At 53.0% G+C, this 26,860-nt stretch overlaps 1 protein-coding gene across 2 annotated transcripts; it reads left to right on the top strand.

The window, feature by feature from the left end:
- The first annotated feature begins 56 nt into the window (after positions 1–56).
- Positions 57–26,860, top strand: HPN (hepsin). 2 transcript variants are annotated; one of them, XM_025366754.1, is made up of 13 exons: positions 57–94; positions 1,284–2,082; positions 8,734–8,835; positions 8,919–8,960; positions 19,875–20,004; positions 20,076–20,198; positions 20,329–20,369; positions 20,547–20,712; positions 20,826–21,016; positions 25,536–25,631; positions 25,825–25,967; positions 26,155–26,319; positions 26,536–26,860. In XM_025366754.1, the coding sequence occupies exons 2-13, from the start codon at positions 2,067–2,069 to the stop codon at positions 26,572–26,574; spliced, it is 1,254 nt and encodes a 417-aa protein (XP_025222539.1). In that variant the 5' UTR covers positions 57–94; positions 1,284–2,066; the 3' UTR covers positions 26,575–26,860. The 2 variants fall into 2 exon arrangements, with proteins under 2 accessions (XP_025222539.1, XP_025222538.1); XM_025366753.1 differs by lacking the exon at positions 57–94 and having other exon boundaries at positions 1,256–1,434; positions 2,013–2,082.

Below are 26,860 nucleotides of genomic sequence, written 5' to 3'. Positions count from 1 at the left end.
GCATAGTTTCGATTGTGAGCCCCGTCACTTCCCCCCATCCCCGTCCCCGAATCCTAGAGCCCGCTTTCCAGGGACCCTACCCGAGGGCCCACAGGTGAAGACACTAATGTCTGATCTGTGTCGGGGTTGGGGGAGCCATTCGCTCAGCGGGGACCATGAGGGGTGAGGGAGAGTAGAACGGAGCCAGGAAGCGAGGGGGTGCTGTGGAGGGAAGAGAATGGAGGCTGATGCTGGGGTGCAGGGGTGGCATGGGGTGTGCGGTGTGCCCAGCAGTGTGGGTCTCTGGAGAGGTGGGCGCTGGGGAGAAGGAGAGGGAAGGAGAGACAGGTATGGATGGAAAAGCAGAGGAAGCCAGGCTAAACCAGCGTGTCCCAGTGAGGGGCCCTGGGCTGAGTGGAGGAAATGGGTGCGGTGGAGATGGGTTTGGCTGGGCACAGCGGGCACGTGTGGGTAAGCGGGTGGGGCCGGTTGTGCGGGAGGCCTATTTGGAGCAAGCAGCGGAGGCTGACTGTGTCCGGCGTGTGGTTGAGCACGGGCAGGTGTCTGGCAGTGACCCTGCGCGTCTGGTGTTTACCTGGCCCTGGGTCTGACGTGGACCGCGCCTGGCTGCTGGCGGGACAGTGTGTTATCTGCCTGCGGACGCTTCCGGCCACTTGGCCTGGGCCTCTGCCCTTAGCGCTGTGTTTTCCGGGCCAAGCCCCCCATCCCCCCCATCTAGTGCTAGGACTTTCTGGCTCCAGAGGTCACTGCGGCCGGGCGGAGGCTGCCAAAGCAAACCAGCCCCGTGACTTGTAGGAAGGCAGCGGGGGAGGGGCCGGGGGAGGATGAGCAGGGCAGGCGGGAGAGGCTGGGGCTGGGGTCGGGGCCCAGGAATTGAGCAGGGAAGTAGGCAGAGGTGCAGCAAGTGGCGGGCGCAGCCTGGACCTGGGGCTGGAGAGTGCAGACAGGCCGAGGGGGAAGGGGTCACCGGGTGGGGATGGAGTGGGCTTAGGGCAACTGGGGCCCTCCATCTGATCTCTTCTGGTCACACCCCCACCCTTCAGCCTGCACTTTCTCCCTAAACCCCCAGTCGTCAGCCAGGCGTGTCCCTGTTCCCACACCCCCGCAGACAGGCACACCTGGGTCCCCCTGGAAGTCCAAGGCGAGCCCCATAGCTGGGCCCGCCTGGTCCAGCCCCCGCAAGCACGGCCCCATCAGCTAGGTGGCCTCCAGCGCTGCCAATCGAATGGTCCGGCCCCTCCCCGCCCCTTCCCCCGCCCCTTGCCCAGCCCCCTCCTCCTCAGGTGAGGCAGCCTGGCCTAGCAGGCCCCACGCCACCGCTTCTGCCTCCAGGCCACCCGCTGCTGCGGGGCCACCATGCTCCTGCCCAGGCCTGGAGACTGACCCGACCCCGGAACCACCTCCAGGCTCCGCCCTCACCTGCCGGACCCCAGGGTAAGGACCAGGGCCCCCAGACTCACAGTTCCAGCCCTGAGGACAGGGGTTCCCTCATACCCCCACCCAGCCTAATGCCCACCTCCTAATGGAGGGGTTCCCGGGGACCTGAAGAGGGTGCACTGTGACGTCCCCCCAAGCACCTAGGTGTTCTGGCCTGCTCTTCCTTCAGACTCAGCGGTTGAACCCCAGTCCTTCCTCCCCAGACCCAGGAATTCCAGCCCTCAGGCCCCTCCTCCCTCATACTAAGGAGTCCTGGCCCCCAAATTCCTCCTTTCCCAGGACTTATGATTTCAGGTCCTCAGCTGTCTCCTCCCTCAAACCCGATCCTCAGTCCCCTGCTCCACCAGGCTTAGGCATGGGGGTCCCCAGCCCTGCAAATCCAGGCGTCCCCCCACTGCTGGTCAGACACTGACCCCATCCTTGAACCCAGCCCAATCTGCGTCCGTGATCACGGCGTGCTCTGGCCAAGGCCCAGTCCCTACAGCCTGCCTGGATGGACGCCTGGGACTGGGGGCGCCAGGACTGGGCTGGGCTGGGCTCCCCCAGGCCCTGCCTCCCCGTCCATCTCCTCACAGGTCCCACCCTGGCCCAGGAGGTCAGCCAGGGAATCATTAACAAGAGGCGGTGACATGGCGCAGAAGGAGGGTGAGTCCCCTTCCCTGAGCCCCAGCTTTGGTTCTGCCTGGCGCCCCGCCCTCTGTGCTCTTTTCTCTACCCTCTACTCTTCGGAGCCCCCTCTCTCTGGGCACCCCTCCCAGACGTATCCCCACCCCCTCTTAGTCCTCCTCCACCTGATTAACTATTAACTACATTTTCTGTGCAGCTGTGCCACCACCAGCCTCCCTTCTACCCTATATGACCTTCCTGGCATGCTGCCTCAGTTTCCCCTCATCCCCCCGTGATTTCTCAGCTAACCCTGGACTTGTCCTTTACTGGGGCTGAGGCGGGGAGGCTGTAGCTGTCATGGTTAAGGACACAGGTTTGGAGTCAAACACACAGGCTTGCATTTGAATTTGCTCTTGCCACCTTTTTTGCTGTGTGATCTTATGCAAGTGACATTATTCTCAGGGCTTTGGTCTCCCTCTGGGTCAAGCATGGATCTCAGTCCTCCCTCCATGAGGTTGCTGAGTGCATGAGACACACCAGGCACTGGCTGGGGCTCTGCATATAAGACACATGCCGTCAACCAGAGCTGTCGTGACAGAGGTTGGCAGACTCAGAGTCCCAGAGCCCCAGGATCCCCACCGATTCCAGACATTCCTCCACCTCCTGGCACTGTGGGCAAAAGAGCAGAGGGAGGACTTTGGACTAGGCCTGGATGGATGGAGAGGGGAGAGGCGGCAGATAAACCACCATAAGGATGACAGAGAGAGACTGCGTGATGGAGTTGCTGGCTCTTGGGAGGCTCCGGGCAGCCCCCAGCTAGCCTGGCTTCCTTTTTACCTCTCACACACGGGACCCAGCTGGAGGGGCACATGGAGGGGCGGCCTGTTCTTTCCGCCTTCTCCTAGCTGGGGCTGACTCCCTCTCTCCTTCCTGCAACCAGGCTAGCTGGGCTTAGTCCCAGGCAGTAGCATTTTCTAGCTCTATGGCCCTGGGCAGGCGGCGTGTTCTCTCTGGGCCTCCATTCTCTCATCTGTGAAATGGAGAGGGTGACAGTGCATGTCCGACAGTGTGGGGCGAGGCCTGAAATGCCAGGATGGGCAGGAAGCACTGAGCGCGTTGGCTGAAATGATTAGTTCAGATCTCTGGCCTCCTCGGGTCTCAGCAGAGCTGGCAATTCAGACCCCAAACCATTCAACTGCGGTCCAGAGGGTACCCAGGCTCCCAGTTACTCAGGAGAAGGCACTGCACCCCTAGCTGAGCAGGTGGATGACAGAGTCCAGCTCCTTGGGGACAACGTCTTTCCTGGAGCTGCCGGAAGGACAGCACCCAGGCTTGGGCCTATGGGTGAATGAGCCAGGGAAGAAAAGCAGAAAATGTCTGCATGGACAGAGATGGCCTGGGTACAAAGAGAAACAGACACAAAGTGGGCTCTGGTGCCTCCCTGGCAGCTCCTGGCTGGTCTTGGAGGGGAGTCCTGCTGTCAGGGCTGGGGATGTGGGAGTCGAACCCGAACACAGATGCTGAAGCGTTCCAATTCGGCACTTACTTGCCGGGTGACCCAGGTTTGGTGGCTGCTAGACTTTGGGCCTCCTTTTCTCATCTGTAAACTGGGGGTGATGGCAACGGCGCCTTCCTCGTGAACAGCTGCAAGGATTTAAGGATGCTGTGCAGGACTGGACGGGGTTAGGGCAGGGCGGTGTGTCCATGTGTGGTTCTGAGATCTGTTGTGGCTGCAGTGGCTGCTGTTGGTGGTGTCACTGTTATTGCTGCTGGCCTCTGCGTGCTGCCTGGGAACTTGGAACTGGAGGAGGTGATATTGGAGTTGCAATTCCAAAGATGCCAGGCAGAGGGAAGAGCAAGGCTCTTGCTCTTCTGTGGGAAGCTGGGAGGTGACACAGCGCTGGTGTGCACATAGCCAGTTGTGGTAATTCTGGAGGTGAAGTTGGAAGTGGAGCTGGGTGGGAGAAGAGGTGTGCAAGCTGGACCAGGCAGGGGTGGGACTGCTTTGAGGAAGAGCCGGCCAATTCCTCGCAGTGCCAGGTCTGTCCACAAGGTGGCGCCAGTGGTTAGTCCCTGCTTCTCTTGTCTAACTTGTATTTCACAAGTTCTACTGTTTGGGTTGTTTCTGGGAGCTCTGTCTGGTGCCTGATAATGACCCACATGGTTGTCTGGGAATTGGGGTAAACATACTTCCAATTCTCTAAAAGCCATGCTTATACCCTAGTGGGGCTGGAAATGCCAGGCTGAGGGACTTAAGCTGTCCTGGGGGTACTAAGGAGTCACAGAGGGCTCTATAGGTAAAGAGGGGACAGGTTGGATTTGGTGTCTCAGTAGGTTCCCCAAGCCTCCGTGTGGAGGGTGGGCTAGAAGGGAGACTGAGCCCACCAGTTGGATGGGGCTGGAGCAAGGTGGAGATGGAGGGAGAGAAGGAACCGGGAGAAGGAGAGTCACTCAGGAGGATTGGCAGGCTGTGGGGGGACGGGAATGTTATGCAGATGGGGATGGTCCTAGGAGTGAGGGCCGGCCTCTGAGACAGGACCTGGGAGGAAGAATATACTTGGGGAGACATTGAGGTCATTCTGGGACCTGGTAGGGGTAAAGAGACTAGGAGGTCCCAGGGAAAGGTATTAAAAAGGTATTTAAAGGACTGCAGGAACCCTGACCTGGGACCTGGAAGACCGTCTAGGGCTGGGGACAGAGGGGAAACTGAGTCCACAGAGGTGGATGGACAGACTTAGGGGTAGGGAGCAGTAGGGTGAGGCTGCGGCCAGCCCTACAAACTCTACATTTTACGGAGTAGGTAGAGCGTGGGTGGAGACAGAGACAGCAGCCTCAGAGACAGGAAGGAGAATCAGATGTACGTGGTGTCCCGGAAGTCCAAAGAGGAGATTCAGGAAGCTGCAGTCATGTAAGATGAGGCCCGAGACACACAGCCACCAGTTGAGTGGATTTTCAGAGCCAGAGAGCCAAAGGTGTCACGTGTGAGGGTCTTTGCAGCCAAATGGTGGAGGTGGAAGAACTGACCTGTGACAAGACCCAAGGCAGCCGGAGGGGCCTGGAGAAAGCAGGGGCAGAGAGTCTCAGGGAGACATGGGGGTGGCGGAGGTCTGGCTTACCGAGGGAAATGGCCCTGCTGCTGGGATCAAAGAATTGATGATGACATGTCGCCTGTCCCAGTAGAGACACGCAGGGAGGAGGATGAGGATGCGTCCCACACCCTGGGCCAGATGAGGATGCTGCCTGTCCCTGTAGAGACATGCAGGGAGGATGCCTGTCATACTGGGGGAACCCCAGGATGCAGATGCTTCCTGTCCCACTGGAGACACTGAAGTCCTCTGAACCATGCAGCATGGAAGGAGGTTCCTCCTCTCACCCTAGGAGACACATACATAGTGGCATTGCTTCCTGTCCCACCAGATGTGCCAAGGCCTCTAGGCTGCATTCTGCGTGGCCTAGAGCCCTGGCAGGCACAGCTGAAAACAAAGGAAGCAAGACCAGCCCCATGGCTGTGGGGAGGTAAGACCTCCCGCCGGAACCTGGAGAATGGTTCTGGGCAGAGTTGGGGGGTGGCAGGCCTGAGAGCCCCTTGCAGGACAGGCAGGGGTCAGCCAGCAGTAGCTGGGCTGGTCTGGCCCACTGGGGCCTCTTTTGGGGAAAGCAGTGTTCCCTCATGCCTTGATGGGAGCCACTGAGCTCTCAATTTTTTTTTTTTTTTTTTTTTTTTTTTTTTTGAGACAGAATCTCGCTCTGTTGCCCAGGCTACAGTACAGTGGTGCAATCTTGGTTCACTGCAACCTCCATCTCCCAGGTTCAAGCGATTCTCCTGCCTCAGCTTCCCAAGTAGCTGGGACTACAGGCGCCCGCCACCACGCCCAGCTAATTTTTGTATTTTTAGTAGAGGCAGGGTTTCACCATGTAGAGACGGGGTTTGCCTTGTTGGCCAGGCTGGTCTCGAATTCCTGACCTCAAGTGATCCACCTGCATCAGCCTCCCAAAGTGCTGGGATTATGGGCATGAGCCACTGTGCCCCGCCTGAGCTCTCAAATTCTTTTATTTATTTATTTTTTTTGAGACAGAGTCTCGCTCTGTCTCCCAGGCTGGAGTGCAGTAGCCCGATCTCGGCTCACTGCAACCTCCGCCTCCTGGGTTCAAGCATTTCCCCTGCCTCAGCCTCTCAAGTAGCTGGGACTACAGGCGTCCATCACCATGCCCAGCTAATCTTTGTATTCCCAGCAGACACGGGGTTTCGCCATATTGGCCAGGCTGGTCTTGAACTCCTGACCTTGTGATCCGCCTACCTTGGCCTCCCAAAATGCTGGGATTACAGGCATGAGCCACCGTGCCCAGCTGAGCTCTCAAATTCTCGAGACACCCAGATAATGTCCACCCCGGGAAGGTCCTATACCACTCCCTGCTCTGTTCTGGGCGCTGGCCTGGTGCCGTGCTCACCAGCCACACCACCATGGGTGCAGATGGGAGAGCTGGGAGCTTCTGCTGCCCCAGGGGTGCTTTGCGGCTGCCAAGGGCAGTTGAGCCCAAGCCAGGCCCAGCTGAAGGCTTTCAGCAGCCTTTACTCTTTGGTCCTCTTATAATCCCTAGTGAAGCGGTTGGCTTTTAATCTCCAGGACCTCTTTGCACTGGGAATAAAATCCCTTTTCCTATGCCACCAGGCCTCCCCAGCTGGCCCCAGCCTTGGTTCCCACTACCTTCCCCAAGCTCCGGCCATCTGGTCGTCTCGATGGCCTCTCCAGCCTCTGACATAACAGAGCCTGCTTATTCTTGCCTCAAGGCCTTTGCCTGTGCTGTTCCCTCTGCCCACAGTGCCCTTCCTTGCGGTCTGTGCATGGCTGGCACCTCACCTTTCAGAGCTTAGCTCAGAAGTCTCTTCTAGGGGAGGCCCTCTGATCCCTGATCCCCCTGCAGCAGCCCATTTGCTGCCCCCAGCCTGCACGGTTTTCCTCACAGCCTCTGCCACAATCTGGAAATTATCGGGTTCATTTACTTGTTTCCTTGTTAATGTCTCCCACTCCCCACCCACACGCATGAGAATGTGAACCCCTGAGAGCCGTAACCTTATCTGTCTTCTTTGGGTTATGTTCCCGGAACCTAGAAAGGTGCCAGGCACACAGCGGATGCTCAGTAGGATGGTAAACAAATAAAGCTCCATTAGGCTGATGAAAAAACTGAGGGTCAGGCGTGGTGGCCCACACCTGCAATCTCAACACTTTGGGAGGCTGAGGCAAGCAGATAGCTTGAGTCTAGGAGTTCATGACCAGCCTGGCCAACATGGCAAACCCCGTCTCTACAAAAAATACAATAATTAGCCGGATGTGGTGGTGTGCGCCTATAATCCCAGCTACTCAGGAGACTGACAGGTGGGAGAATTACCTGAGCCTGAGAGCTTGAGACTGCAGTGTGCTATGATCGCGCCACTGCACTCCAGCCTGTGCAGCACAGTGAGACGCTGTCTCAAAAAAAAAAAGAAAGAAAAAGAAAAAAAGAAAAGAAAAAACTGAGGCTGAGGCTCAGCGAGGGGAGGGGAGTCGCTCAGGCCCACACAGCTCTAATGATTTATAAAGCATTTATAAAGCACTTGCTATGTGCCAGGCACTTCTGCACAGTGACAGACTGGAGGGCTTCGTGGCTGTACACAGGGGACCTGGCGTCAAACCTGCTCAGGGTTCAGGACGCTGTTCTGCCTCTTCCAGGCTGTCACTGTGGGCACGTGACCCCCCTTCTCTGAGCTATCTGAAAGACAGGAATCATAGTTGTGGGATTGAAATAAGGACTAAATGAGCTGATGTATTTAGATCAGTGCTTAGCACCTAGGAGGCATCTATACAATTTGGGCTATTCTTCTTCTTCTTGAAAATAACTTTAAATTATTATTTTTACAAGTAGGTGCTCAGTGGATGCCCATTTAATAGATAAGAAAGTTGAGGCTCAAAGATAGGATGGCACCTGCCTTGCATCCCAGCTAGGAAGGGGTTGGGTCAATATTTTTAAATGGGGCTGGCCAGGTGCAGTGGCTCACTCCTGTAATCTCAGCACTTTGGGAGGCTGAGGAAGGAAGATCGCTTCGGCACAGGAGTTTGAGACCAGCCTGGACAACGTAGCAAGACCACGTCTGTAAAAAATAGATACATAAAATCAAATGAGGCTGGCAGATTTTCAAGTGGAGGGGCAAATTTGATCTTGCAACTGGGTACCGTGAGAGAGGTCTGATTTAGGGGGTATCTAGGGGCAAAGTATCGAGAACAGCAGAAACAACTGAGGCAGCAAGGAAATGCCAGCGGCAGGAAAGAGAGCTACCAAGAGGGCAAAGGTTGGGAGTCACAGTCCCAAGAAGAGACGACCCAAAGTAAAGACAGAAATACAAAAGCACAGTGTCACTGGGGAGGAGACATTCCCTAAGTGCCAGTAAGCGCAGGGCGGAGGCAGAGACGGTGGCAGGTGGCCCGGCCATGCCTGCCTCCCAGCTGGAACCCTGGGGGAGCTGGGCACCTGGTTGTTCACGTGGCAGGGGAGGGACAGCCCTGTCAACTGCCGGCCTCGGGAAACTGGGCCCAGGGAGGGCAAGCTTGGGCATAGTAAGTTAGCCCTGGGGGCAGGGCAGAGCTGGCCTCGTGCCCAGACCCTGCCGCAATGAGGACAGGCCTGGCTGTGGCCCCAGCATGGTGTCTGTTGCAGGTGGCCGGACTGTGCCATGCTGCTCCGGACCCAAGGTGGCAGCTCTCACTGCAGGGACCCTGCTACTTCTGACAGCCATCGGGGCGGCATCCTGGGCCATTGGTGAGAGCGGTTCCTGTGCTTCTGACCTCCCCTGGCCCCTGCAGCCTCCAGCCTGCCTGCCCTCACCCCTCCCTTCTCTGCAGTGGCTGTTCTCCTCAGGAGTGACCAGGAGCCGCTCTACCCAGGTGAGTGGAGCAGGCTGGGACCCTCTGGGGGAGCCCCGGAGGACACCTGTATCTGGCGGGAGCTCAACAATCGTATTTGTTGAATAAATGTACAAATGCATGCAGAAATGCGAATCATAATAGTGCATTTGTATCGAGTGCCTGCTATGTACCAGGCACTATTCTAAGCACCCCACATGTCTAACCCAGACTTTTTCAGACACCAGTGTATTACTCATGAGTGCCTCATAAAATTAAATTAGTGAGTTGGAAAACCACGTTTTTTTTTTTTTTTTAAAGTATGAAATAGATTAAATTACAGACTATCACGGTGCATCTCGCAATAAGCAAAGGTTACACTAATTTTTGTTTTGTTTTGTTTTTGCATCCATATACATGTAATCCCACTGCATCCCCACGCTGTGAGGGTGGGGCTGTTATTCTCCCCATTTTACAGTTGGGGAAACTGAGGCTTCAAGCAGTGTGATAGTTTGCCACAGATTACAGAGCTACAGGCTACATCAGGATGTAAAAATGTGTTTCTTACTACAGGGCATGGTGAAAACATGTTGGCGAGGCATGGTATAAATTCAGTGGGCCCTTCTAACGCTCCTAGAAGGCAGGGTTTATTAAAAAAAAAAAAAAAAAAAAAAAAAAAAAAAAGTCTTGCTCTGTCACCCAGGCTGGAGTGCAATAGTGCAGTCTTGGCTCACTGCAACCTCCGCCTCCCAGGTTCTAGCGATTCTCCTGCCTCAGCCTCCCAAGTAGCTAGGAATGCAGGCATGTACCACCATGCCCGGCTAATTTTTGTATTTTTAGTAGAGACAGGGTTTCACCATGTTGGCCAGGCTGGTCTCAATCTCCTTACTTCAAGCAATCCACCTGCCTCAGCCTCCCAAAGTGCTGGGATTACAGGCGTGAGCCACCGCGCCTGTCCCTGGTAGTTGCTGTTATTAGTTCCATTTTACAGATGTGCAAAATGAGGACCAGAGAGGACATGCAGCTGGGGAATGAGGGGCCAGGAACAGCTCTTAGACTTATCCACTGTAGGTGTGTCTGCAGGCATATGGAATGAATGGCCACACAAATAAATAGATAAAGAAACTGTGGGATGAATGAATGAATATTCCCAAATGCCAACTTCAAGCTGCCGTTCCCTGGTACAGGACAGCAGGAAAAAAGGGGAAGTTGGGTGGTGGGATATATTTTTCATGTCTATGAGCCTCATCTAATTCCATAAAGGATTCAGTTCACACTAAAATCAGAAATGAAAATCCAGACAAGGAAAGCCAACATCAACATTAGTCATCATTACCAGCACTTGGCATTTGTATGCACCAGGCAAGGCCTTGGGATCTTATGGTGTCAACTCATGAAGTCTTCACAACAACCTGTTTTTTTTTTTTCTTTTTCTTTTTCTTTTTTTTTTTTTTTTTTTTGAGATAGGGTCTTGCTCTGTCGCCCAGGCTGGAGTGCAGTGGCACGATCTTAGCTCATTGTAACCTACATCTCCCGGGCTCAAGCAATCCTCCCACCTCAGCCTTCTGAGTAGCTGGGACTATAGGCTAATGCCACCATGCCCATCTAATATACATTTTCTAAATTATTGTTATTTTTATCTTTTGAGCTGGAGTCTCACTCTGTCGCCCAGGCAGGAGTGCTATGGCGCAATCTTGGCTCACTGCAATCTCCACCTCCCAGGTTCAAGCGATTCTCCTGCCTCAGCCTCCCGAGTAGTTGGGACTACAGGCACGTGCCACCACGCCCAGCTAATTTTTGTATTTTTAGTAGAGACGGGGTTTCACCATGTTGGCCAGGCTGGTCTCAAACTCCTGACCTCAGGTGATCCGCCCGTCTTGACCTCCCATCCACCCATCTCGGCCTCCCAAAGTGCTCGGACTACAGGCATGAACCACTGCACCCAACCTCATTTTAAAAATTTTTAGTAGAGATGGGATCTTGCTATGTTTCCCAGCCTGGTCTTGAACTCCCGAGCTCAAAGCAGTCCTCTCAGATCGGCCTCCCAAAGTGCAGGGATTACAGGTGTGCACCACCACAACCCATTTTCCTATGGGGATGCTGAGGCACAGAAAGGCTGAGTGACTTGCCCCAGGTCATGGAGCTAGTCAGTGTCAGGACTGGGATTTGAACCCAGGCAGCCTGCGTAGCAACTGTATATAATGTCTACACTTGATTACTTGTTTAAAAAAAAAAAAGAAGAGCTGAATTCATTGCCATAGTGAAGACTAACATATGCCGGGCCCTGGCTGCAGCCTTTACCCAATAGGCCTATGAAGTTGGGGCTGTTAATGTCACAACATTTTGCATGTGGGGGAAATTGAGTCCCAGTGAAGCAAACTGACTTGCCCGAGACCACACATCAGATAAGAGACAGAGCGAAGGGATCATGCCCCTGCCAAAAGCTCCTCCATGACAACACGTGGCATTGAGATAAAATCCCAACCCATCACAGGCTCCAAGGCTCCTAGTGTGGGGGCCCCTCTCTACCCCCACCTCACACTGGCTTCGAGCACCCTCGGGGCCCAGTACCTCGCTCAAATGACGTGTTCACACAGAAGTCTCTATTCACCCACTTCTTTCTAGCTCACACCTGGAGGCAGATTTCAGTTCTGCACAGTTCCTTCTGAGCTGTAGGGCCTCCCACCAGTCCCTACCCTCTCCCAGCCTCAGTTTCCTCATCTGTGAGATGGGGGTAAGAAGAATCAGTGAGAATAAGAGGAGATAAAAATCTGTGCAGTACTTGGGCGGGGCGCGGTGGCTCACACCTATAATCCCAGCGCTTTGGGAGGCTGAGGCGGGCAGATCACCTGAGGTCAGGAGTTCGAGACCAGCCTGGCCAACAGGGTGAAACCTCATCTCTACTGAAAACACAAAAATTAGCCGGGCATGGTGGTGGGCGCCTGTAATCCCAGCTACTCAGGAGGCTGAGGCAGGAGAACTGTTTGAACCGGGGAGGCACAGGTTGCAGGTTGCAGTGAGCTGAGATCACGCCACTGCACTCCAGCCTAAGCAACAGAGCGAGACTGTCTCAACAAAAAAAAAAAGCCATGCAGTACTTGGCTCTTAACCAGCACAGTGGACATTGGCTTTTGTTTCTCACTCTTGAAATTCTTTCTTGAAATTTATTGAGCAAGATCTTCCTGATCTTCCGGACTCTATGGCCCCTCACCCTATGGTGGTGTCCCTGCCAGCCCGGTAAAACCCTCCTCACTCACTGTGAATTATTTACTCCTGGCAAACTCCAGGAGGGCAGGGACCTTTTGTGGTCAGACAGTGCCTGGCACATAGTAGGTGCTCAGGAAATCCTTGAGTTGTGAGTACACCCAAAGCCAAAACACTGAGATGAACTAGAGAGTCATGGGCCTCCAGCTGGATGGGAGTGAGGTCAGCACTCATACCGGGCTCTGGCTGGCGCCACGCCCCCGCCCTGTAGTGGTACTTGGGTTTTTCAACAACTCAGGGAAATGATAAACCAACACAAACAAACAAAAGCAACCCCGAGCTTGTATCCCCACCTCGTGTTTTTTTTTTTTTTTTTTTTTTCCTGGGATTTTCACACTTCTAAATATATCCAACAACTTGGCAGGCACACCAGGTGACCCAGAACATCCTTTTTGTGTTGTCTGAAATGATAGGAACAAGAATAAAGAATTGAAAAGTGAGAAACAGCGGCAGAGAGTGTGACTTTAAAAATAGCCAGAGGGGACATTTGATGTTCTCTCCCCACTCCCGTCTCCCCCAACACACATCTATAAAGTGATTCCCCCCCCCCCCGCCAAAACCTCACATTTTCTGGAAATCACATTTCCAGAGCAGTTAGCAGTCATTTTAAAATAAGAATCCACCCCTCTCCCCGCCCCAGCTGGTGTTTCAAACTCCAAGCCTTGGCTTTGGAATTCATGGGGCGATGAGGACCCCCAAGCTGGAGGTGCCGGGCGTTCCCTGTCCCAACCCCAGAGCAGGAGTCCGTAATTAAGGCAGGCCAAGCCAGTTCGGGGGCTCATGCCTGTAATCCCAGCATTTTGGGAGGCTCAAATGGGCAGATCGCTTGAGGTCAGGAAACCAGCCTAGCCAACATGGCAAAACCCCATCTCTACTTAAAATACAAAAATTAGCCAGGCGTGGTGGCTGGTGCCTGTAATCCCAGCTACTTGGGAGGCTGAGGCATGAGAATCGCTTGAACTTAGGAGGCAGAGGTTGCAGTGAGCTGAGATCCTGCCACTGCACTCTAGCCTGGGAGACAGAGCAAGACTCCATCTCAAAACAAACTTAAAATAGAATAAAATAAAATAAGAATCCACCCCCCTCCCCGCCTCAGTTGGTGTTTCAAACCCCGGGACTTGACCTTGGAATTCATGGTGTGATGAGGACCCCACAGCCAGAGATGCCAGGCGTTCCCTGCCCCAACCCCAGAGCAGGAGGCCATAATTAAGGCAGGCCAGCCAGGTGGCTTTTCAGTCCCGGCCATAGCTGAATACATTAGGCAGGGAGACACGCAAGGGTTTGTATGAGACCCACAGAAGGAACAGGGAATATGCAGGTCTGGGTTCAAGTCCTGGTTTTGCTGGTTAGCCATGGCCCCTGGGCAACTTTATTCCTCTGAGGCTCAGTTTTCCCATCTGTAAGATGGGCATAGAAGTGGTCACTGTTGGCCGGGCATGGTGGCTCACACCTGTAATCCCAGCACTTTTGGAGGCCGAGGCAGGTGGCTCACCTGAGGCCAGGAGTTCGAGACCAGCCTGGCCAACATGGTGAAACCCCGTTTCTACTAAGAACACAAAAGTTAGCCGGGTGTGGTGGTGGGCGCTTGTAGTCCCAGCTACTTGGGAGGCTGAGGCAGGAGGATCGCTTGGACCTGGGAGGCAGAGGTTGCAGTGAGCCAAGATGGCGCCACTGCACTCCAGCCTGGGCAACAGAGCGAGATTATGTCTCAAAAAAAAGAAAAAAAGTGGTTGTGGGATTGAAAGAGCCACTTGAGCCGGGCACGGTGGCTCAAGCCTGTAATCCCAGCACTTTGGGAGGCCGAGATGGGCGGATCACGAGGTCAGGAGATCGAGACCATCCTGGCTAACACGGTGAAACCCCGTCTCTACTAAGAAATACAAAAAATAGCCGGGTGAGGTGGCGGGCACCTGTAGTCCCAGCTACTCGGGAGGCTGAGGCCGGAGAATGGCGTGAACCCGGGAGGCGGAGCTTGCAGTGAGCTGAGATCCGGCCACTGCACTCCAGCCTGGGCGACAGAGCGAGACTCCGTCTCAAAAAAAAAAAAAAAAAAAAAAAAAAAAAGAAAGAGCCACTTGGATAGGATGCATAGCATGGGGCCAGCCCACTGACACCCCCCAGTAAACATAGCCAGTGCTATAATTACTGTGCTGTTGTTTAACCCTCCAGAGGGGAAGTCTCTTGAGAAGCTGTCCAGGGCAATGTTAAAACTTGGGGTTTGAAGTCACTCAGACCTGATTTCGAATCCTCTCTCCCTGCTTCTCATGAACTTGGTGGTGGTGGGGAAGCCACTCCACCTCTCTGAGCTTCAGCTTCCCCGTCTGGAAATGGGGGATGATCTTTGTGGCTCCTAGGGCGTGCGACGAGGCCTTGGTTGATGGTGGGGGCACACAGTAGGTCCTCAGCTGGGGACAGTTCTACTTGGAAGTCCTGCTTCTCCTTATCCTGACCTGTGGGGCTGTGGGAAGATCCCTCAGCTGGTGTGTAGCCTCACCAGGTTCCTTCTAAGAGGATGCAAAAGCAAGTTTTCATATGACTCAGTTTCCCAGAATGTGCTCTCAGAGCCCAGGCCAGGTGGGAGGCTCCTGAGAAAAGGACAAAAAGGCTGGGCGTGGTGGCTCACACCTGTCATCCCAGCACTTTGGGAGGCCAAGGTGGGAGGATTGCTTGAGGCCAGGAGTTTGAGACCAGCCTGGATAATATAGCAATACCCTGTCTCTACAGAAAAAAATAAATTTAAAAGGTGTTTTTAGCTCAGGCTTTGCTGGATGCTAACCTGGCTATTGTCACTCAGCTCTATCCTAACATAAAAAAGTAAACAAATTAGCAGGGTGCAGTGGTATGCACCTGTGGTCCTAGCTACTTGGGAGGTTGAGGCAGGAGGATCGTTTGAGCCCAGGAGGTTGAGGCTGCAATGTGCTATGATCGTGCCACTGCACTCCAGCCTGGGTGATGGAGCAAGACCCTGTCTCAAAAAAGAAAAAAAAAAAAAAAAAAAAAGATGGCGGGGAGAAGGAAAGGAAAGGACAAAGACGTTCACAGCTGATCTCTCCCCGAACCTGCTCCCTCTGTCCCCATCTCTGTCCGAGCCATCTTTTCAGGCTCAGACCAAACCCCTCGGTTACCCTCCCAGTTCCTCCAGCCACCCATGAATCAGATCTTGCAGGAAGCCCTGTCAGCTCCACCACAGAACCTCTCCAAAATCTGAACTCTTCTTCCCCTCGACTGCCCCCACCTTGCTCCAGCCCCCTTCCCCTTCCTGCTGCCTGCTGGACATTCCAGAACCTCCTCCCTGGCCTCCCTGCTCCCATCCCTGCCCCCCAATCATATCCCACAAAGGGGATATTACTCACTCACTTAACCGGCAATTCTGGAGGGTCTTAAAACCTGGCTGCCTCAAGGGGCTTTTAAAACGTTATCAGATGGGGACCGGGTGTGATGGCTCATGCTGCCGCCAGAGGGAGCTGGTGACCACCTGAGTCAGGTCAGGGCCCGCTCCTGGCTGCACCTCACACCAGGTACCAGCAAAGCCCTGATATTGCTCTATTTCTAGCTCCCACCTCATCTCCCCATCCCTGGCTCACTCTGCTCCGGCCTCCCGCTGTTCCTGGAGAACTCCCCCCAATCCCCCGCACCAGCCTTGGGATCTTTGCACCTGCAAGTCTCTCTGTCTCCATGCTGATCTCACACACCGCCTGACACTTTCTCACCCCCTGCAGGTCTTTGTTCCTGCACCACCTTCCCAGGGACACTCTCCTTGCAGTGATTGAAAAGTGCAACCTCACCCCACCCCCCACACTGGCACTCTCCTCCCTCGGTGGCATTTTATTTTTCTCCGTGGCCCCTTCCTATCTTGTGACACACAATATATCCTACTTATTTGTCCCGTTCATGATCTGTCTCACCTACTGGGCTTTGAGTTCCACAGGGGTCAGGGTTTTTGTCTGATTTGTTCATTGCAGTGGTGATTTGTTCACTGCCTAAAATAGAGCTTGGCAGGTACAAAGTGTTTGATAAATAGAAATCAATACCCCAGGGGCTGTGACCTGACTTAGGTGTTAACAGGTTCCTCTGAGGTGTGTGGGGAGCAGACTGAGGGATTTCAGGGAATATCTGTTCTCACCACAAATTGCCCCCCAACCAGCCCCAGACATGAACAGTCTCCCGGGAGCTCCCTCTAGCCTTCTCGTATATTCCAGCCCTGCCTCATGTCACAATTTGTAATGATGTGTTTGGCTGGATGACATTTCTATGGCCATCTGTCTCCCTATCCCCCATAATGTGGTTTGCCAAAAGCAAAGCTCAGGGCTGTCTCGGTCATCTCTGTGTCTCCAGCATCACCCCTCACTGGGCATGGAGTATGTGTCCAGTTAACGCTTGCTGAGTGAATGAATACTCCATTCACTGCTTGGAGAATTATGCACGTTAGCATATTCAAGGCTCTGACAAGTCCTGCAGAAAAGATCATTATTGTTTTCTTTCTTTCTCTCTTTCTTTTTTTTTTTTGAAACGGAGTCTTGCTCTGTCGCCCAGGCTGGAGTGCAGTGGCCGGATCTCAGCTCACTGCAAGCTCCACCTCCCGGGTTTACGCCATTCTCCTGCCTCAGCCTCCCGAGTAGCTGGGACTACAGATGCTCGCCACCTCGCCCGGCTATTTTTTTGTATTTTTTACTAGAGACGGGGTTTCACCGTGTTAGCCAGGATGGTCTTGATCTCCTGACCTCGTGATCCGCCCGTCTCGGCCTCCCAAAGTGCTGGGATTACAGGCTTGAGCCACCGCGCCCGGCTCTTTCTCTCTTTCTTTCCTTCTTCTTTTCTTTCTGACTACAGGATATTGATTAGCAATCTGGCAATAGTCAAGATTGGCAATCTGGTGTATTAGTCAAGGGTCTTCAGCCTACAAAAGACAAAAAGAAAAAATAAATGGCTAAAAACAAAAGGGGATGGGCCGGGCGCGGTGGCTCAAGCCTGTAATCCCAGCACTTTGGGAGGCCGAGACGGGCGGATCACGAGGTCAGGAGATCGAGACCATCCTGGCTAACACGGTGAAACCCCGTCTCTACTAAAAAATACAAAAAACTAGTCGGGCGAGGTGGCGGGCGCCTGTAGTCCCAGCTACTCGGGAGGCTGAGGCAGGAGAATGGTCTAAACCCGGGAGGCGGAGCTTGCAGTGAGCTGAGATCCGGCCACTGCACCCCAGCCTGGGCGACAGAGCAAGACTCTGTCTCAAAAAAAAAAAAAAAAAAAAAAAAACAAAAGGGGATATGATTAACTCGCTTAACTGACAATCACATAGATTCTTTAAACCTGGTTGCATCAAGGGGCTTTAAAATGTTATCAGATGGGGGCCAGGTGCGGTGGCTGACGCCTGTCATCCCAGTGCTTTGGGAGGCCGAGACAGGCAGATCACTTGAGGTCAGGAGTTCGAGACCAGCCTGGCCAACATGGTGAAACCCCCATCTCTACTAAAAATACAAAAAATTAGCGCGTGTCTGTAGCCCCAGCTACTCAGGAGGGAGAATGGCTTGAATCTGGGAGGCAGAGGTTACAGTGACCCAAGATTGCACCACTGCATTCCAGCCTGGGTGACAGAGTGAGACTCTGTCTCCAAAAAAAAAAAAAAAAAAAGTTATCCGATGGGGAATGAATTCTGATATTAAAAACTGATGTTTATGTATACTATATTATTAAAGTTATTTTTCATAAAATGTAGAAGGGTAAGTTTAAGAAATGAGAAGTATTTATACCAAAACTATTAAATATTATTTGATTTAAAGATGTAAATGTCTTGTTGGACAAAGAAATCAAAATTTCCATTAGACAGGAAAAATAAGTTCAAGAGGTATATTGAACAACATGGTGATTATAGTTAATAACAATATATTATATACTTGAACATTGCTAAAAGAGAATTTAAGTGTTCTCACCACACACAAAGGGTAGTGCATGTGTTAATTAGCTTGATTTAGCCATTCCACAATGTATACTTATTTCATATCATCTTGTACACTATCAATCTATATAATTTTTGTCAATTAAAGTAAATACATACTTTAAGGCCGGGCGCAGTGGCTCATACCTATAATCCCAGCACTTTGGGAGGCCGAGGCAGGCAGATTACCTGAGGTCAGGAGTTCGAGACTAGCCTGGCCAACTTGGTGAAACCCCCATCTCTACTTAAAATATAAAAAAATTAGCCAGGCATGGTGGTGCATGTCTGTAATCCCAGCTACTCAGGAGGCTGAGGCAGAAGAATCACTTGAGCCTAGGAGGCAGAGGTTGCAGTGAGCTGAGATTACACCATTGCACACCAGCCTGGACAACAGAGTGAGACTCTGTCTCAAAAAAATAAATAAATAAAAATAAAATAAATACATATATATACTTTTTTGAGATGGAGTCTCACTCTGTTGGCCAAACTGGAGTGCAGTGGCAAGATCTCAGCTCACTGCAACCTCTGCGGCTCGGGTTCAAGCGATTCTCCTGCCTCAGCCTCCTGAGTAGCTGCGATTACAGGCACCTGCCATCACGCCCAGCTAATTTTTGTAGTTTTAGTAGAGACGAGGTTTCACCATCTTGGCCAGGCTGGTCTTGAATTCCTGACCTGGTGATCCACCCATCTCGGCCTTCTAAATAAATACATATTTTAAAAGATAGAAATCACTCTGGAAGGAGAGTTCATCTGTTCGATATAATAATAATAATAATAATACTCCATATAGCTATGGAAAAGTTCATATGAAGAAATCAGGCTACGATCTACAGACTGGCAACAAATTTGTTCTTCTATTTTCCATATGCTGTCTGTGTACATATAAAGTGAGAGGTCTTTTTATATGAGTTAAGAGTGTGGCCAAAGACAAATGGAAAAAGACAAATGATAAACATACTAATAAACAGCTCCAGTTTCTCCACAAAAAATACAATAATAAAATAAAATGTTATCAGAGATCTCTTGGCTGTCCTCCATATTAGCTTACTTTCTGCCTCAAGAGAGTGAAGATGACCCTTAACAGATCCAGCCTTCTGTGCTGGATTCTCTTGGGAACTTGGTTAAATGTCTTTTTATCATCCTGAATGTCCAAGTCACCTTCCAGACCTGCAGCTCCTGAGCAGCCAACTTGGGACTTCTAGGGGAAAGGGAAGTTCCCCCAGTTTGCCGAGGGGCCGGCCACAGCCCCAAGGCTGCTGTTCATTGGTCAGTCCTGAGTCCTTGAGTCTGGCAGAGTGCCATGGCGCTCTGTAATCCCACCTGTAATCTCAGCATTTTAGGAGGCTGAGGCAAGAGGATTGCTTGAGCCCAGGAGTTTGAGACCAGCCTGGGCAACATGGCAAGACCCGTCTCTACAAAAAATATACAAAAATTAGCCAGGTGTGGTGGTGCATGCCTGTGGTCCCAGCTGCTCAGGAGGTTGAGGTGGGAGGATTTCTTGAGTCTGGGAGGTCAAGCCAAGATCATATCACTATACTCTAGCCTGGGCAACACAGCGAGACCCTGTCTTAAAAAAAAAAAGTCCTTGAGTCATGATTCCAGATGCAATCACAGATGTGGGGGCTGCAGCCCTCCAGTGGGCTGGGGTTCACGTCTACACCACATGGCCGTAGCACAGGCCAGGAGGGGCTCCGGCTGGAGAAGCACGTGGGGAGCCTGGCTGTGGGACCCAGGCGGCCCCGGGCCCTGTCACCCTGCAGTGCAGGTCAGCTCTGCGGACGCTCGGCTCATGGTCTTTGACAAGACGGAAGGGACGTGGCGGCTGCTGTGCTCTTCGCGCTCCAACACCAGGGTAGCCGGACTCAGCTGCGAGGAGATGGGCTTCCTCAGGTACTGGGGGCCCTCAGAGGGGTGCGAGCCGGGAGGGGTGGGGGAGCAGGCCTAACCCCGGCCCTGCCCAGGGCACTGACCCACTCCGAGCTGGACGTGCGAACGGCGGGCGCCAACGGTACGTCAGGCTTCTTCTGTGTGGATGAGGGGAGGCTGCCACACACCCAGAGGCTGCTGGAGGTCATCTCCGTGTGGTGAGGAGGGCAGCGGGCAGGTGGGGCAACACCTCAGACCCCCAAGGCACTCCCTCTCCCCGTTTTCCTTCCACCTGTCTTAATTGGTCTATTTCCTTTTTTTCTGTGTCTCCAATCCCGTCTCTCCCAGTGACTGTCCCAGAGGCCGTTTCTTGGCCACCGTCTGCCAAGGTGAGACCCTAAAACTCAGAACCCTCTCCTTTAGACCCTCGGGGAGGCCACGTCCCCTCAGGCTCCCCAGGATGGGGCTGTGTCCTTTCAGACCCCCTAGGGCAGGGCCAAACCTGGGCTCTGGGGACCTGGGCTCCAGTCCCCTGTCGCCGCCCCCGGCTGACCCCTGTCCCACAGACTGTGGCCGCAGGAAGCTGCCCGTGGACCGCATCGTGGGAGGCCGGGACACCAGCTTGGGCCGGTGGCCCTGGCAAGTCAGCCTTCGCTATGATGGAGCGCACCTCTGCGGGGGGTCCCTGCTCTCCGGGGACTGGGTGCTGACAGCTGCCCACTGCTTCCCGGAGTGAGTGCCCCCCATGGTGCTGATGAGGGGGAGGCAGAGGAGCGGAGAGACAGTGGGGAGGGGGGCGGATTGTGCCCAGGCAGGTGGCCACCCTCCACCCCTTTCCCTGGTAGGCGGAACCGGGTCCTGTCCCGATGGCGAGTGTTTGCCGGTGCCGTGGCCCAGGCCTCTCCCCACGGCCTGCAGCTGGGGGTGCAGGCTGTGGTCTACCACGGGGGCTATCTTCCCTTTCGGGACCCCAACAGCGAGGAGAACAGCAATGATATTGCCCTGGTCCACCTCTCCAGTCCCCTGCCCCTCACAGGTAAGTCTGAGGGGTAAGCCTTGGGACTTGGGGACCTGAGGCCAGGAGGACAGAGGAGGGGACCACGGGCACAGGGGAATCAACTTATGGTTCAGGCATCCCTGGCAATAAGGGGAATGATCTCGAGGGAGCACAAAGTGAGCCTTAACTATCAATGGTCAGTGCAGTCAATTTGGAAAACTTACCGGCATTTCCCCAAGAAGCAAACATGAAGTTACCATTGGACCCAACGCTTCCACTCCTAGCGTAGGAGATATATACCTAAGACAAATGAAAACTGTGTCTACACCAAAACTTGTACATCAATGTTCATAGCAGCATTATTCATAATAGCCCAAAGATGGAAACAGCCCAAGTGCGTTTCATCGGACAAATGCATAAAGAAAATGTGGTATATTGGCTGGGCATGGTGGCTCAAGCCTGTAATCCCAGCACTTTGGGAGGCCGAGTTGGGCGGATCATGAGGTCAGGAGTTTGAGACCAGCCTGGCCAACATGGTGAAATTCCATGTCTACTAAAAATACAAAAATTAGCCGGGCGTGGTGGCAGGTGTCTGTAATCCCAGCTACTCGGGAGGCTGAGGCAGGAGAATCGCTTGAACCGGGGAGGTGGAGATTGCAGTGAGCCGAGATCGCACCACTGCACTCCAGCCTGGGTGGAGCAAGACTCCATCTCGAAAATAAATAAATAACAAAAAAATAAAATGTGGTATATCCATACAACGGGCGAATATTGGACCATAGAAATGAATGAGGTACTGATTCATGCTACCACACGGATGAACCTTAAGAACAGTGCTGAATGAGACAAGCCAGCCACAAAGGCCACGTACTATAGGATGCCACTTATGTGAAATGTCCAAGGCTGGGCATGGTGGCTCATGACTGTAATCCCGGCACTTTGGCCAGCTGAGATGGGAGGATTGGTTGTGCTCAGGAGTTTAAGACCAGTCTGGGCAATAGAGCAAGACCCCAACACTTTAAAAAAATGAGCTAGGTGAGGTGGTGCATACCTGTAGTTCCAGTTACTCAGGAGGCTGAGGCAGGAGGATCACTTGAGCCCAGGAGTTCCAGGCTGCAGTGAGCTAGGATTGTGCCACTGCACTCCAGCATGGGTAACAGAGCAAAACCCTGTCTGTTAAAAAGGAAAGAAAGAAAAAAAGAGAGAAAAATGTCTAGAATAGGCACACTGGTAGAGATAGAAAGTTGATTGATGGTGGCAGGGTGGGAGGTGGAGATGGGAGATTGGGAGGTGACTGGTGAAGGACACAAGGTTTCTTGTCTGGGTGATGAAAGATTGTAAGTCGATCATGATGATGGTTGCACTTGTCTGTGACTATACAAAAAGTCAGTGACTTGGTGCCTTTGAAAGGAATTGCGTAATATGTGAATAATAGTTCAATGAAGCTGTTACCAAAAAACTAATAAATGAGAAGAAAATTTGTTAAAAAATGAATGAATCAGAGTTAGAAAGTAAGTTAGGAGTCATTCCCTCTGCAATTCCCTGGAGTACTTCCTTGGTCTTACTGAGAAAGACTCACTTGGGTGCCAACGTGTCCTTAACACCTCTCCAACACGTACATCTTCCTTTTGGATTAAAAACAGGCCTTGGGCTTCAGATTTCAGCAGCCCACAGTGTAATAATAATAATAAAAATAGGCCGGGCATGTAATCCCAGGCCAAGGCAGGGGGATCGCTTGAGCTCAGGAGTTCAAGACTCACCAGGGCCACATGGCAAAACCCCGTCTCTACAAACAATAAAAAAAAATTAGCTGGCCATGGTGGTGCGTGCCTGTGGTCCCAGCTACTTGGGAGGCAGAGGCAGGAGAATCACCTGGTCACCCAGGAGATCAAGACTGCAGTGAGCCATGATCACACTACTGCATTCTAGTCTGGGCAATAGAGCGAGACCCTGTCTCAAAACATAATAATAATGACGGTGATAATGATGATCATGAAGTAGTAATAGCGATCATGATGAGTGTACACAACACAGTAAAATAATCTGGTAAACATAGCAGTGAACACCAATGCTGGCACGCAGCTTCCTGTGTGCCAGGCACCGTGTATGGACTCACTTAGTTCTCACAGCAACCCCAGCACACCCTGGTAAGGGGGCGTTCTCTTTAGATCCTGTTTTACCACCTGGGAAAAGGTCCCAACCCAAAGAAGGCAAACAATGCCCCGAATTCATACAGCTGGTAAACGGAAAGATTTGCGTCCAGGTGGACTGGCACTGGAATCTGTGCTTGTGGCCCCCACGCTGTGGTGACGGAGAATCCGGCCATGCTGGGGTTGGCATTATGTTTATTTTTATGTTTATTTTCTTTTTCATGATCTGTGATACTGGTTTCCCATTGAAGGGAGTGATACATGCTTTTCTTTAAAACCAAACCCTGTCCTGACATAGTGGCTCACGCCTGTAATCTCAGCACTTTGGGAGGCTGAGGCGGGCAGATCACTTGAGGTCAGGAGTTCGAAGCCAGCCTGACCAACGTGGTGAAACCGCATCTCTACTAAAAATACAAAAATTAGCCAGGCGTGGTGGCAGGGGCCTGTAATCCCAGCTACCTTGGAGGCTGGGGCAGGAGAATCACTTGAACCCGGGAGGTGGAGGTGGCAGTGAGCCAAGATTGTTGCCACACCCTTCTCAGACTTAGTGAAAAGAGTGAGGGAGTTAACCCTGAAGTAAGAATGTGTCTTTGAGGACACAGGTAGATAGGTGGAAGCCACTGGGGTTTCAGACACAGGGCCGAGGGGGTCACAGAATGGGCTTTGGGGTCAGATTCAGGTATTTGCCAACTGCGTGATTTTGGACACAGGGCTTCACCTCACCGTGCCTCAGTTTCCCTTATCTGTAAAATGACTTCCCAGGGTTATCGAGACAATTAAAAGGGTTAATATGAGTAAAGAGCTTAGAGGACTGCCGGCACATAGTGAACACTGGTAAATGTTAGCAGCAATTGCTACTGTTGTTAATACTTTTACTAGTCATATGAACACTTGCTGTTTGCCTGGCATGCTACTCAATGACTCACCAATTTCTCACTACAACTTCTGGGGATAAGTGATTTCCATTATACGTCTTTCCATTATACGTCTGAGAGCTGGAAGACTCAGGCAGGTGATGTCATCAGCAGGCTGCAGGCAACAGGCAGGGCTGCCAGGAACCCTTGCATAGGTTGTGCACAGCACAAGGACACCACATCTCAGGGGTGCCATTCTCTGTGTAGACCTGTGTATTTATTATTATGATCTTCTGACAGGTGGAAGTTAAATGTCTCAAGATAGGAGTCTCTTTCTTTTCTTTCCTTCTTTCCTTCTTTCTTTGACAGAGTCTTGCTCTGTTGCCCAGCCTGGAGTGCAATGGTGCACTCTTGGCTCCCTTCAACCTCTGCCTCCCAGGTTCAAGCGATTCTCCTGCCTCAGCCTCCCGAGTAGCTGGGATTACAGGCACCTGCCACCTGTAATACCAATGCTTTGGGAGGCTGAGGCAGGAGGATTGCTAGAGCCCAGGAGGTCGAGGCTGCAGTGAGCCATGTTCCTGCCACTGCACTCTGGCCTGGGTGACACTGCAGGCTTAGAAATGAAAACAAGCGGCCAGGCGTGGTGGCTCACACCTGTAATCCCAGCACTTTGGGAGGCCGAGGTGGGCAGATCACAAGGTCAGGAGATCGAGACCATCCTGGCTAACATGGTGAAACCCCATCTCTACTAAAAATACAAAAAAATTAGCCAGGCGTGGTGGCGGGCGCCTATAGTCCCAGCTTCTCTGGAGGCTGAGGCAGGAGAATCTCTTGAACCCGGGAGGCAGAGCTTGCCGTGAGCCGGGATTGCGCCACTGCACTCCAGCCTGGGCAACACAGCGAGACTCTGTCTCAAAAAAAAAAAAGAAAAAAGAAAAGCTGTGTTAAAACAGACTTGTTATGAAACTTTGGACACATGACTTGGCCTCATTTTCCCCCTCTGTAAAATGGGATAATACAGACCTTACCTCTCTGGACTGATGGAAGATTAAAGAAAATGGTGCAGGAAGGCGCCTAGTATGCAATGAGTTCTCGGTAGATGGCAACTTCTGTTGTGGTTTTTTTTGTTTGTTTGTGTGTGTGTTTTTGAGACAGAGTCTTGCTCTGTCGCCCAGGCTGGAGTGCAATGGCGCGATCTCGGCTCACTGCAACCTCCACCTTCTGGGTTCAAGTGATTCTCCTGCCTCAGCCTCCCAGGTAGCGGGGATTACAGGTGTGTGCCACCATGCCCGGCTAATTTTTGTATTTTTAGTAGAGACGAGGTTTCGCCATGTTGGCCAGGCTGGTCTCAAACTCCTGACCTCAAGTGATCCTCCTGTCTCGGCCTCCCAAAGTGCTGGGATTACAGGCATGAGCCACTGTGCCTGGCCTATGGTGGTTATTTTAAAAGGACAGAGGGCAGGGTGTGTTAGGGGCCATGGTGGGAGCTAGACAGAGGTTTGTACCAGGTGGGGCAGCCCAGCGGGGGCTGGACCAGCATGGTCTCTCTCACAGAATACATCCAGCCTGTGTGCCTCCCAGCTGCTGGCCAGGCCCTGGTGGATGGCAAGATCTGTACCGTGACGGGCTGGGGCAACACGCAGTACTATGGTGAGTCCTGTCCTCTGCCTCTGATGCCACTGTTTGGGAGACTCTGAACTGGGCTGGGGATGGGCAGTGTGGCCGCTTGGATGAGTCTTGACCATGAGGAGTAGGGATGCTGAGGGGAATGGGGTGGGCACCAGGAGGGAAGGGGGATGTGTACACCCCCCAGCTCTGGCCAGCCTTGCCTGCACACCCCCAGGCCAACAGGCCGGGGTACTCCAGGAGGCTCGAGTCCCCATAATCAGCAATGATGTCTGCAATGGCGCTGACTTCTATGGAAACCAGATCAAGCCCAAGATGTTCTGTGCTGGCTACCCCGAGGGTGGCATTGATGCCTGCCAGGTGAGGGACTCTGTAGGGGCAGCCCCCTGGCCGCTGCCACCCCAGGGATGGAGACGCAGGGGAGTGGGTGGTTGGGCTCCCTATCTAAAAGCCTGAGGGCTCTGGGGCCACAGCCCATGGTCATCCCGAGGGGCGCCTCCTGTCCAACCACCTTGGCCCCTAGCCAGGCCTCCCTCTCCCCTCCCAGGGTGACAGCGGTGGTCCCTTTGTGTGTGAGGACAGCATCTCTCGGACGCCACGTTGGCGGCTGTGTGGCATTGTGAGCTGGGGCACTGGCTGTGCCCTGGCCCAGAAGCCAGGCGTCTACACCAAAGTCGGTGACTTCCGGGAGTGGATCTTCCAGGCCATAAAGGTGAAAGTTGGGCCCAGATGGGAACCAGGGTGGGGATGTTTGGGCCTCTAATGGGGAAAGGGAGGCAGAGATTTGTTTTAGGAGGCCTACGCTCAGGCCTAGAAGAGGGCCCCCCTCAGGAACAGATGGACTTTGAAGGTCTCCTGGGGAAGGGAGGCCAGTGGTGGGATATGGAAGCCTCTCAGACCTCGGGAGCCGCCAGCTGTCTTTCCCCAGACTCACTCCGAAGCCAGCGGCATGGTGACCCAGCTCTGACCGGTGGCTTCTCGCTGCGCAGCCTCCAGGGCCCGAGGTGATCTTGGTGGTGGGATCCACGCTGGGCCTAGGATGGGACATTTTTCTTCTTGGGCCCGGTCCACAGGTCCAAGGACACCCTCCCTCCAGGGTCCTCTCTTCCACAGTGGCGGGCCCACTCAGCCCCGAGACCACCCGACCTCACCCTCCTGACCCCCATGTAAATATTGTTCTGCTGTCTGGGACTCCTCTCTAGGTGCCCCTGATGACGGGATGCTCTTTAAATAATAAAGATGGTTTTGATTAA

The sequence above is a fragment of the Theropithecus gelada genome, chromosome 19 (genome assembly GCF_003255815.1).
Source record: "Theropithecus gelada isolate Dixy chromosome 19, Tgel_1.0, whole genome shotgun sequence".
Classification (NCBI taxonomy): Eukaryota; Metazoa; Chordata; class Mammalia; order Primates; family Cercopithecidae; genus Theropithecus; species Theropithecus gelada.
This window is presented reverse-complemented; position numbering and strand designations above follow the sequence as displayed.

Bases quoted from the DNA above. Each gene is read 5' to 3' on its own strand.
- HPN (XM_025366754.1), top strand. The intron at 20,199-20,328 runs GTGAGGAGGGCA...CGTCTCTCCCAG, and splicing joins CTGGAGGTCATCTCCGTGTG to TGACTGTCCCAGAGGCCGTT. The intron at 26,320-26,535 runs GTGAAAGTTGGG...GTCTTTCCCCAG, and splicing joins GGATCTTCCAGGCCATAAAG to ACTCACTCCGAAGCCAGCGG.